General features: G+C 33.9%; 1 protein-coding gene across 23 annotated transcripts in view; it reads right to left on the bottom strand.

Moving 5' to 3' along the window:
• The window catches only part of LOC105196315 (longitudinals lacking protein, isoforms A/B/D/L), a 291,818-nt gene that overhangs the window by 163,282 nt on the left and 114,685 nt on the right, over positions 1 to 13,851 (bottom strand). The window contains exon 7 of one of the 23 annotated variants that reach the window (XM_011162199.3): positions 4,560 to 4,832. The exons of the other annotated variants lie outside the window; for them this stretch is intronic. Within the exon in view, the coding sequence (XP_011160501.1) occupies positions 4,585 to 4,832 (248 nt within the window). The 3' untranslated portion in view covers positions 4,560 to 4,584. Of the gene's footprint in view, positions 1 to 4,559; positions 4,833 to 13,851 lie in introns of those variants that run through there. 23 annotated transcript variants of the gene reach the window in all.

Genomic DNA, 13,851 nt, shown 5'->3' with positions numbered 1-13,851 from the left:
ACGACTATCTTTATTTCCATTCGTGTTGTCTTCGAGTAATCAAGCGACGTGCAATAAATACGAATTTTTATTCGTTTATATGTACATGTGACGATTTTTTAGTGTTACACTCTTATGAAAATTACAAATCTATAAAAAAAAACCGCGTAAATTTGGACAATACGAAACATAAACTATCTGCATTTCATACGAATTCACGTAACGTTGATTGACACTGAAGCTATCTTTAACGATTTTTAGATCATGGATCACACGAATGTAATCTTGAAAAAAACAATTTATATAAAAATGCACGAAATTAATGCGAGAATAATCATGCGGTATCACAACTACTTGATGAAGGTGCAGACATACTTTCTCAGACGATCAATCGTCGCAATTACGTTGGTCTTTTTTACTATTTTATTGAGGTAAACAATACATTCGAGCAATCGTAAACGAATCAGAATATCGATTGCACATAGGTTCAGATGGCACACATTACAATGCAATCAAAGAGCGATTGTTTCCAAAAAAGCACGGTCCATTTCTCTTTAGAGGTGGAAATAATTTCTAGTCGTCATGTATATTATTTAAGAAAAAATAATTTTATGCAAGAGTAGACTTAAACTCTTCTGAAAACGTGCTCTTCACAATCGTTCTATTGCAGTCGCAAACTTCGCAATTCCAAGATAGGAACTCACAAATTGAGGAAAGAGAATCGAAATATATTTTTATATTTAAAAATTTATATAACGCACATTTATGTCTATTTGTAGATTTTTGTTCAAATTTATATAAACATTTCGACAAAATAGGCATTGTAGATTTTTCTTGCGCGCTGAAATAAAAACGAGTAGGTCATGAAAAAAATGACTTTTCTTTACATATATTTTAAGATATTTACAATTTTATGAGTATTAAATTTAAATAGAAATTAAAAATTTTAAATTATTAAAAATATTTTCTAAAAATATTTTTTTAAAATAATAAAGAAAATAATTATTAAAAATATTAAATATATAATAATTATTAAATATATAATTTTTAGAAAAAAAAAAAATAATTTTATAACTTTTCATGGTCTAGATACAATATGTTTTTTTCTATTACATATTACAATGTACTTGACTTTGTTATTTATAATTATGTACATCATCAATACGGGCAAACTGTTATGTCTCAAAATTCAGGACAATTATAAGATCAATTAAAGCTGATATTTATAGAATCTTATTTCAAGATCGTTTTAAATAATGTCTTAAGGCGCTTTAATGCTAATACTTCTCCGTAATTGATTAATAATTTTAAGACAATACTTAAGACGATCTTAAATATAAGAATGGACCATAAATACTTAAGATTCAAAAATCTCCATTTGGCGCTAACAAAAAGAAAATTCAATTTGTACTTATTATCAAATTTTATATCATCAATCAAGATGGTAATTATATGTACAACATAAAAAAAAAATTAAAAATTTATGTACAAATAAAATATAAAATGTATATATAAAACATGTATATAGTATATATTTTTATATATTTATATAAATAATATATATATTATTTATATACATATTTTATATATTACATATATTACTAATGAAAATTTCTCTTTTTCCTGTCTTCTTTTCTCTTTTTACAGCCACTTGCATTATCTGTATCACAAAAAATGTCTTAATTTAGTCCACACAAGTTGACTGCCCGATGGCAGACGACGAATCTCGGAAGGAAGAGGTAGAAGAACGAGACGATTCTAATCTGTCCACATACACCGGTTTTCCGTTATGCCGCATTCTTATGTGCTTGTATATATTCGACGAGCACTTGTCCCTTTTGCTGCAGTAAGGGCACTTGAACCTTGGTTCCTTCCCGCAGTCGTACTTCATGTGAGTCTTCAGCGTCTTCTTGTAAGTATAGCCGGCATTACACCTGGGACAGTGATATGCCATTTTCCCGGTCTGCCAGAAGGGTCCGTTTTCGTGCTTGACCTCGTTCTGACTGCCACCGTAGTTCACCCTCAAGATATCCATGATACGAGCGTCGTACGGCTGCAGGAATCGTCCTACGAACAGGAAGAAGGAAAGACACGGTTAGTCTAAATCACGAACACTGGACGAGCATGACGTAACTGTGACCAAAACAGAAAAGAACGTAACAGGCGACACGTTAGAAGGTAGACGAATGAGCAAAAGACGTAAACGAAGAGATCTCTCCAAATCGCGTCTGTGCTGTGCCAGTACAATCGGAGAGACGCGCGAAGGCGGCAGGGTAGAACGAGGGCCAAGTAGAATGAGAATGTCCGAAGGCTCACCATGTAATAGGGTACAACGAGGGATGTGTCTTGAGGAAGAAAGGAGACAATGTCGCAGTGTTAGAGATCTTATTATCGTGACCGAGCGCTACATCCGCCAGAAGAATCTTGAATAAGCGAAATACGAAGAAAATAAACTTTTCGCTATCGATTCCTCAGCAACTCCGTTCACCTGCTGATTCGTAGAATAACGTGACGATTTCGTGATAGGAAAGCTTAGGACTGGTAATTGACCGGTGTCTCGACGAAATGCCATTTATCTCCTCAACTTGGATGTTAAAGCATTCTTGGTTCAGTATAGCCGATATGCTTGAATGCTGCTACCCTTATGATGCATCCTGATGTGCCTGTAAGTGTTGGAGGACTTTCTATCTTTCTTTCCGCAGTAAGGACATTGGAACCTCGGTTCTTTCCCGCACTCATGCCTATAATGTGTCAGCATGTTGCTCTTCTTGCTGAACGAGCTGCTGCATCGTGGACAGAAGTATCTCTCCTTATGCTCGATTACTCCGTGATCCTTATGGAATACTGAAAAAAAAAAGATCGAAATCGAGGTCAGTAAAAGCATTAAAACTGCGAAATTTATTCCGCAAAAACTCAAGAAGAAACTAACTTTATTGTTAGACTCAAGAAATAATAATCTTTCGCTATTAATACTTACATACTGCAGTGATATTTGACGATGTGTTTAAATGTCAATATTTGCTGCAAAATTTCTTTTATGTCAGTGAATCGAATAAAAATCTTACCGCACTTGATCAAAAAATAATAGTTCTCTTAAAAGATGTCCAAATATACATAACAAACATTATTATTTAAAAAAAACTTGAAAATATGGAAACAAGAAGTGTGTAATAGAGTATTACGTATATACAAAGTATGTTATAAATTATAATTATGCTCAATTAAAACAAACATTTGTAAACGTATTCGAAATTAATTCTTATAAACATAAATAATTAAGAAAAATGGAGAAAGAAACAATTAAGATGTAAAACAAGAAAAAATCAAAAATTAATCTAATCTCGAGTTTAATTTTTTTTAAATTATCTGCAGTTAACGATAAAAATTTAACAGCGAAAAGAAGTGTTAGCTAACAAATACATTTTATTGTTGACTTGATCTTGCTTAGAACGATCCAACCAGTGAACCTGAAAAAAAGTGTATTTTTTCTAAACGCAAAAAATTAAACCGTCTTCGAAAACATTTTTTTAAAGAAATTGTCAATATTACAAGGAATGCGAAAGGATAATGGTATTACGTCATAATCGATCAATATATGAACAACAACATTTTATTGCTCAATGATTAAGGTGTCATTACAAATCCCCATCGCAACATTTTGTAGTGTAAATTTTGTCAAAAACGTGTAATTAGTAATTCATTATTGATAACATTATTTTTATAACATTTTTAAGATTATAAAAAAATTCAGAATTATATAAATAATTACATAGTTCTATATAAACAAATAAATAATTAATTTCTTTAATAGCATCTTTGAGGCTTATTCGACTTAATGATAAAAAAAAATTAAGCGTAAATAATAGAAATTTGCTCACATATAAACAAGTTCAAAAAAGTTCATTACATTTTATATTATTAAAACAGTTCAAATAATATTTTTCTAAAAATAAAAATCTTAATAATATTAAAACAAAACACTTTTAATTCAATACAAATTGAACAAGAATTCCTTCTACAATCGCAGCTAGGTCTTCGTGCTTATATTGTTTGTATGACTTTATATACTTTTTTCAATGAACTGCGCGCCAAAACTTTTAATTTAATAATACTAAAGAAAAACATTACTAAAATAAATCGTTCAAATCTAAAATCAATACAAATACGAATTAATATAAGGAGATAATAATATTAGAAGGAAACAGCACGCATGTGTCAAAATTAATTCAAAAAGTTATTATTCCTAAATTAATTGCTGTTGGTTATTAGTTAATTATTTAGTTAATTGGTTAGACTAGTTAGCGAAATAGTTTAAATCGACTAGTCAGCAAAATAGTCTAACTCGCTAGTTTTCGTTTCAATATACTTGTCACTGTATATTTAATTTGTTGCTTATAGAAATCCGTCAAATTTTTCTCCAAATCAATCATTAACAATTTTGAATCAGCAACAATATGAGATTTTTTTGAAAATACCTTCGACGAAACTCTATGTATATACAAAGTAAATTCATTTCGATGTTAAGGATAAATGTATACATATAATAATTATTCACAAATTCTCAAAATAAAAATCTTTTCTCGTCACGGAAAATTCTCCGTCTTTCTACAGTAATCGATCTGGCTTGAAGAAGGGCATGTGCTTGTGAATCCTTCGCATATGCTTGTACACGTTCGAGCTGTACTTCGACTGGTACTCGCAGTAGATGCATCGGAAGTAGCGTTTCTCGCGATGATCGCCACGGAATCGTTGATGCCGTAATACGGTGTCCTTCGGCGTGTAACTGTGAGGAATGGCCGAGCTGGAGCAATGAGGAAAGTTGGACCAGCTATCGCTGTAGGGCATGGTTCTACCTGGAAGAATTGTCACAAGATCAGAAGAATTAAGCGAGCAGCAGATTTAAGCTCTGCTCGAGCTTACAGCACTCTCATAAATCAACGCCTTGATATTTCAAAAATACACACATGTGATTCAGATGGACTTGGTCCCGGCCACTGACCTGGAAGATATACTTATCACCGTTACAAATGAACATATGCAACTTATGCGATATCAAGCGAAAACATAAAAAGCAAATCTACATTCGAACATCGTCGGCATACTTTCAAGAATGATATTATTTGTTTTTAAAGATGATAATGATTCGAGGTACAGTATAAAATGGGAGAAAACTTAAATTTGTCATCCATCACTAAATGAGCGATATCTTTCTAACATCTTGCACTGCCATCCTGCGACAATTGCCCATTTAAATCGGCTCAATCTACTTAGTTAGAAAAATACATTCGGTAATTGGACGATGTAAGTTAGCCATAAAAATACAACATAAAATACATCATGCGCTTTATAATGTAGTGCTTCTAAATAAGACACAAGGAAATAATAAGTCGACAAGATTTTTCTTGTCATTTTACTAATAACTCGTTATTTTAAAAATATGTTCAAATACATACATATATTTTTTTACATTTATTAAGATATTATATTAAAACATTGATATAAAATTATTATAAAGCATGCTAATAACAAATCTTCGAATTAATTTTTAAATTTATCTTTGAAATTGTTCATTTTTCTGTTTCAAATAATTTATAAGATAAAAAATTAAGTTGATTTGATAGAAATTACGGTATAATAAATTACGTAACATACATTGCAAATTCTATGATAAAAGAATAAACTTTTATTCATTTAAATTAAAAGAGCATTTTCCTGTGCTTCTAACAAAATAAATATCAACATAAATACTTAAAATCTAAATAATAAATTAATAAATTATAAAAACAAAAATAATGACATTAATAAAGAATAAAGTACGGGAATTAAAGAACGTCAAAAATCTCTTTTCATTTCTTTTATCTGTTTGGTAATGATTTTTACAAGTCAGATACATCAGATAAATGGAACATATAATAAACATAGTAAAAAAAGATTAAAATTATATATTATCATTATACAAAAAACATAATTTATTCTCCATCTAATACGATTTTAAAATAATGTAACCACGCGCATGTACATTTCTTTTACACTAGTTTTCAAGAAATTCTGCGCTATAAATTAGAATTGTATTATATTTTTTGAAAAATAAAGTAAAAATCAAAAGCAAGACCATTATTATTATATTTCATTTAATTATAATTTAATTATTTTCTATTCATAATTTTTCGATGAATATTTTAAATAATGACTTGAGAAAATATTTATTTACAAATAATTAAAAAAAAGATTGATTCGCTTATCTAGTTAGAAAAATAAAGAAAAAAAATTACAGATAGTAACGCGACAGATAGTAACACAGATACTTCGCAATTGATTGAAAACTATAACTTTGTTGACAATATATAAAAACATCTTGTACGATTCAAACAAATTATATAATTGTTCAAAACTTATTTATAGCCGTTTTTAATCAATTTAATTCTAATATAATGAGATACACGTGAAATTCTCTTCAAATTTCAGAGCATACACTTTGCTTTTTATCTTGTCTTATGAAAATCAAAATCGTTTTTATATCTTAAATTTTCAACAAAAATTAAATATGATTAATTCAATATATATTATGAGATATTTCTATATCGATTTCTAAAAAAAAAAAATAAACAAAAAATCTGAGAAATATATTATCGTTTCATATCGCGCGCGATATTTTCTTATGTTAAGAAACAGACATAAATAACGCTTGAGGATCAACGTAATTGGAAGAAACACCGTGAGAAAGAATAAAAATATATATACACGGAATATATGGTATACGAATTCTTCTGCATATAAATATTTCCATCTTTCAGCATACAAAGAATTTCTGAAACTCAAATTACGCCGATCCGTTAATCTGCGTCAACTTCTAATAACAAATGCTTTTCCATCTATGTCGTCTATGCATATAGTTAACATAAAATTAAATACAGTATCTACATTCTGTAACGCAACGCGTTAAAAAAAACTTTCACGGTTTTATCACAGAAACGTGTCATTTACGCATAACTATAATCTTCTACTGTTTGATTATGTCCTTCGACGAATATAATTAGCCATATTATCAGAATAAAAACAGATAATTATGTCAATCATGATTAATTTGTCAAATACATTCCTTATTTCAAATCAATTCCATGAAAATCTAGCAATGATCTCAAAAAGCTAAATAGAGTAAATATTGAAAGTAATAGAATTATATTATTTGCATAAAATAAAAAACTCAATTGCGTTAATTTATTTGAAACAATTTGCAAATTGCACGCGCGATTAATTAAAACGCGTTTTGTATTTGTGGTAAAAATTTCTTTAAAACATCTTAAAGGGATGAAGGGAAGTAGGAAAGAGGGAGAATATCTTTTTCGGGAAGGGGCAGATTTAATTCGATACATATATATAAATTAAGCTACGTCAGTCTCCAAATCGCGTTTAGTACAGCTTAACGAATCGCAGCTCCATGTTGCGGTGCTTCGCTCGGATGTGCCTATACACAGCTTGCGTGTACTTGCTACGCATGTCGCAGTGTGGACACTTGAAGCGTGGCATGTCGACGCACTCTAGACGATAGTGTCGGCTCATGCCACCGGTAGTGCCGAAGACACGGGCACACCTGGGACAGGGAAAGCCGCGTCGATTTGCGGAGGTTTGAAGTCTGAGTGCGTGACGGGAATTCCGCACGGCGCCGTGGTACTTCTGCAGGATGATCGGTCTGAAGTCTGCAAACACAAACAGAAACGAGAATCTACGTTAGAACGACGATTTGCAACCGTTGGTCTCTTAATAGCGGAATAATTCGAGGAGCAGCGAAGAGGAGACAGGAATGCGCAGGAATTTCGGGATGCCTCCTTATCCTCGGGAGCGATCGAAGGTTGCTTCGATCTCATCTGCATCAAAATGCTCGAGAACCTAAACTGTACGCATATACGTCAGCCGAGCTTCTTTGGCACTAATATCGCAGGATTAGGCTTGCTACGTTTAAAATTATAAATCATTTCAATTTTATTTTCGTAATAAAAAAAAAACAATTATAATACAGGAATCATTGCTGATGTAAATGTCGGTATAATTCACGTTAAATCGTTCCTCCGAGCTCTCCAGCTCGATCTCTACAGATACAGATGGCCGATTAACCTTTGAGAGAACACATAGAAAAGCAAACGTCAGGAACGATCACTGCCCTCAAGGAACACGCAAGCGAAAACAATTTCGATTTTATTGACGATCACGTATATTGTGTCTTATTGATATATCGTACAGTGCTCTTCCCACTGCGGACTAGTAGAGCTTGTTCAGCGTGACCTTCGCTCCCGGATGGATTTTCCTGATGTGGTTGTAGATCGAGTGGGACCATTTGCTGACATGGCCACAATATGGGCACTGATAGCGCGGCAGTGAATCGCACTCGTATCTGTAATGCCGATACATCGAGTAGCTCTGCGAGAAGGACTTCTCGCATTTCGGACAGTGATACCTCCGGCCGTGCATACCGCTAGCCGCAATCGCGCTTTCCATCTTGCGTAAATGCTGCTGCTGCTGATGCTGCAGTCGTTGATGGTGCGATCGTCGCAGCGTCTGAGATAGCTCTCTCTTGTCCGTCAACTCGTCCCTCCATGATTCTGAAACCGATGTCGTCTCGTGTTAATGGTTATTCACATTGAATACTATTGACACGCTCACATACGCGACTACGGCCGCAAAGCGGCTATACGAAACAAGGAAGTCTCCATCTCTTTTGCGAAAACCTTCGTGAAACATTTGAATGCAAATTGTGTAACACAAACCGTAATAATGATGCTTGCCCTACGCGACAGTAGGCGTCCTCACGTTTTTTCAAGAATTTATAGCAGCAGGATGCTCTCAGCTTATAATTGTGTGCCTAATATATTTACATTATCACACGTGATAAATGTTAATGACATAGTTATTGTGCTGCTGATTACTTTGTCTCATTCGTATTTACAATTAAGGATTTAATCGAATCTGTAACCATAAATTGTCTAGGAATGAATCTTTGTAACATATATGTGGTCAATTATTCCCAGAACGTATTAATAGCGATTAATTATCTAGGTCACAATGATTACGCTCAATTTTTATACATAAATCGAAAAACGTACACGCGGACACTGCGTTCATGCGACACTGTCGAGTCAAGTTAGGAAGGTAAAGAAGGGATAAAGTTTCGTGAAGAATGCATCTTAAAAAAAATATTAGAGTCACCACACCGTACCTCGGTAGTTGAGATAATTTTCACATTCATTTTGGTATAATTCTTACGAAATTTACCTCGACCACAGCAGCGTCTTTCGTGTTGCATCGTAGAAATCTATTGCTATAATACGCGTAGCAATTCTGCAAAAGAATTTAAATAAAGGAAGGACTGGGCTTTTCTTCGAGTTTCTTTTTTTATTTTTTTACATTTTTTGTATAACGCTATGTACAGTACAGTCTTGAATTACTTGCCGATTTCAATCCCCAACTATAAATAAAAACCAAACAGTTTGTAATTATATGTAAATTAGCATAATTTAGTATAACTTAAAGACGTCTTTAAAATATTATATAATATTTTATATAATATTATATAATACTTATAATACTGAAATATTATGATGTATGAATAATATTACATAAATTATATAATATTCAATTAAATATTATATAATATTATATAATACTGAAAAAAATGCTTTGGAACTAATCACAAATTAAATGTTCAATCAATGATGATGTCTTTAGGGGGATGCTGAAGTCATAAGTTTTACCGATTAAACATCGACTTACACACATACGACTTACAATACATACGTACGATTTACGAAATATCAGTACGTCATCACATACTACTACATCAATATCGCACGCACACATACGAATAAATTTTCGTATAAACTTTTCATATAGAATTAGGTGTCCAAATCTAATTCTAAAAACTCGACGTTGTTTCTTCGTGTATTCTACATGTCTGGAGACTCCAATTTCGCAAGTACAAACTACAGAGTTTTTATATCGAGCAAATATTGTCACGACTTGACAGCTCTGGATGCCATATTTGTTTCAAAAGTGATAAAGATCTGAATTAAAAAAAAAAATTTGTTTTTGTTCACTGCATAAAGTCCATACCGCAGACATGTATTAATGCATGTGATTTAATTCTGGAACAGGATTTCCGAATCTGTAAAAGTAACACATATGAAAAGTTGTTCATACAAAATTATTGCTTTTAATCGATAAAACAAGACAGACCTCAGGATCCCCCTAGTTTCACGCGCGGGCATACGTTATTTTGAAAATGCTCGAAACTCTTTTGGTACACCACGCATACACACGAGTCTTTTTCACCGATTCGTCGTAACATGACTTCTTGTAGAACGAAAACTTCAAACGTTAAGTTATACAAATGCCTACACAAACATAAGTGCAAGTGACAAGAATACAAAAATTCTCTTCATCCAATTCAGCGAGTAGGTCCGGAAGTATAATCACTACGTGATTTCTTCACGATCAGTGGGCGAAGCAGTTGCGAGCGAGCTTAGTAAAGTCTCACGAGAGTCACTTGCTCTTCCGGATGCATACACCTCACGTGCTGATAAATGTTCGAAGTCTTCTTGCTGCAGAGATTGCAGTACGGGCACTTATACCTGGGCGCTTTGCCGCATTCGTACCTGAAATGACCGAGCATCGTGTCCCGCCTGCCGTAACCGTTGTTGCAATTGGGACAGTGAAACTTGCCGGTGTCCGAATTGTACTCTGTGTCCCGTTTCTTCATGTATTTCTTCCGGCGTGTATCGTGAGGTTCCATGGGTCTGCCACCTACAAAAGATCGTGACACGGTCAACATCGTTGTACGCTCGGAACGAGTCTCGAGGAACACCCTCTTCGAGGATGAACGCACCATGCAGAAGGAATATTCGCGGGAAATAAATAGGTGAGAGAGAAAAAGAGAGAGAAAGAGAGAGAAAAAGAGACAGTGAGAGAGTAGGAGTGAACCAGAGAAAAAGATGTAAGAAGCAAGAAAAAACATAAAAGTAAGAGTACGTAAATGTAGCTCTGTTAAGCAGGTAGTTTTTTTTCTAGTAAAAGATTTTTATTAAAACTTTAAAACAGACGCACGTACGGTCACTTTGCATGACTAAGTACATTATCAGGTAATAACATGTAATAATTTATTCTCTCGATATCAGTTTATCGTAGATTTTTCAGTGAAAAACACATACACCTCATATTAGTTAATTTACTTCTACTTAACATAAATTTTTTTTTACTCACGCCGCTATCGAAAATCGGCGGCGGCCGTAACAATTCACGTCGTCGAAAAATAAAATTAATTTTCACTAATTTTGATAAAAATTCAATTAATTCGAATTTCAGTAAAATTTGACGTTGTCAACGTGCGATTTGAGCTCGCGCAAAAATATCCCGTGTGTTTATCTAAGTTTAATATCACGTGTAATCTGAAACACGATGAGAGATAGAAACGTTAACTCTTGTGCCACTATCTAAGTACTGTTTAAATAAATGTTCGTATATAATATTTGTATATAAAACTCTTTTCTTATATACAAAACTAGATAAATAAACGAAAAAAATTGTGATACGATTTAATAATAAAAGGGGGAGAACCTAGAACTTGGAACGCGGAAACTAATCTCCCCATAAATCTGTATGAACACTAGGAAGAAAAATGCATTGTATGCATTCTCCTCTTGCAGCGGTCGCGCCGCACTCAAAATATATACGATAAACAAAAATAACATTTAATAATCGCTAGCAGGTACAAAAAGATATTCCGCCGGAAGTAAGGCTCCCGTAGAATAGAACATTTGTTTCCAGCTTGGTCTCTCGACTACTGTCCATGGAGAGACAGTAAACGTGTGGGCACGCGGGGCGAGTCGCGCGTTAAATCGACGCTAGCACGGAGGCGTGCCATTAATCGCGCGTGCCGTACGCGGCCGCGCGACTTGTCCTAGAACAGAGTGTTGCAGACGACCAGTTTCGACGGGTGCTTGTGCCTGATATGATCCTGAACATTGAACTTCTTTTTGCTAAGCATGCCGCAGTAAGGGCACTCAAAACGCGGCGGCTTGCCGCAGTCGTATTTGAAGTGGGCCGTGACGGCGCTTTTCGTGGAGTAGCTCTTGCGACAGCGCGGACATTGGAAGCGGATCCTCATCTTCCTCGAGCTCCTGCCGACCGGACCGACCCCCTCGGCCCACGGTAAGATTTGTAGTAGCGCTGAAAAAAAACACGGAAGTGAGCGATTAGCTCATTTGGATTCAGCACGCACCCGGGGCCTCTTCGCGAGGTCGCGGGGGATGAATGGAGCAAGTTCGCGATCCATGTACACTTTTTCTTTCTCTCTTTCTATTTCTCAAACACTCCGAAGCGACAACACGCAGCACACTCGCGTGAGAAAACGACTCTCGTAGAGATTCGAGAGCTCGGATGGGGCTCGAACAGAATTGCGAACTACTTTATGTATATGCCAACTGAATGCTTGAAAGACTGTTTCACCCTAATATGATAAATTATTTGAGTCAACTCAACAAAGAGAAGAGTACTTTCGAAAGATATTATTTTGAGAGATTATCTTACTTCCATCCTCACGTACATAAGGCCAGAATGGCTCGCTTTGTTTAGTAAGAAACGAACAAATAAAGCAGTTAAAAGATATCTTGAAGCTGTGCACGAATGAACTGCGCGGTAATCAATCGATTAAATACCGACTGATGACGAAAACCAGATGAAATATATCTACTAAGATAGAATGTTAGTCCAAAAGGTAATGTGTGCGTTTGACTACTTCAAAACTCACGGTACAAGTTGCGATCCGCGAGTTATTGTCCAAGTGATCCACCACAATCTAAGGATGTCTAATCGTTCTGCAAAAAAAATAAATATTAGTAAAAAATGGCACAATCGATTTATACAAAACGTCTCAAAGAACAATATGTATAATGTACAAAATAATTCGATTCGTTAGTCAATGTTTTCGACTGCTTCCTGTACAAAGGATTTTCTAAATTGAAAATAATTTTTGTTAATAAAACAAGGTATAAAGAATAAAAATCGGGATGAATATTCGATAAACTTCTTTATTTGATTCTTTAACTTTATTTAATACTATTTATGAAAAATAGACATTGCGACGATACTTTCATTCAGAATATTCGGAATATTCAGAAATTATTTCAAGTCTAATTATAAATAAAAATGCTCTATCACAACTTATTCTTGAATATAAGACAGTCTAACAATTTCAAGTTTTGATCCGGGATGCTTGACGCGTATATGCTTGTAGACATTATTAGATTGCTTGCTCTTCATGCCGCAGTAAGGACACTGAAACCTCGGCGGGCAGCCACACTCGAATCTAGAATGTCGCAACATGTGATGCACGTGCCGATAGCTCTTATGGCACTTTGGGCATGCGTACCTAACAACAAATTCATTTCCTTGTGTCATTAATATGAAAAACAATTTATTAACAAATTATTAACAAACTTATAACATGTCATAATACTAAGTGCGCATATAATATACCAAAAGTTTACGAGAAAATAAAGAAAATTTAATCGTAAGTTTTATCAAAATTTAACTACAACTCTTACAATTTGTAAACATATTTTAAAAGATAATTGCAGTATACTTCCTGATTATATAAAACAAATTAAAATTTATGAAAATTAATAAATCTAGAGAATTTTACAAAATAAAAAATATTATAATCATAGTAATACTTGACGATTTTATGCCACAGTACATGAGTAAAGTCAGTAAATTGGTGCTTTTCATCTTACCTTATATTACTATCCGACGAATACTTTTGTCGTCGTTTCAAATTCCATAACTGTTGCTGATAATGTGCATTCGAGGCCAATGTAAGTGATC

This window comes from Solenopsis invicta, chromosome 4, assembly GCF_016802725.1.
Source record: "Solenopsis invicta isolate M01_SB chromosome 4, UNIL_Sinv_3.0, whole genome shotgun sequence".
In the NCBI taxonomy this organism is placed as follows: domain Eukaryota; kingdom Metazoa; phylum Arthropoda; class Insecta; order Hymenoptera; family Formicidae; genus Solenopsis; species Solenopsis invicta.
Note: the sequence above shows the minus strand (reverse complement) of the source record. Positions and strands in the feature narration are given on the sequence as shown.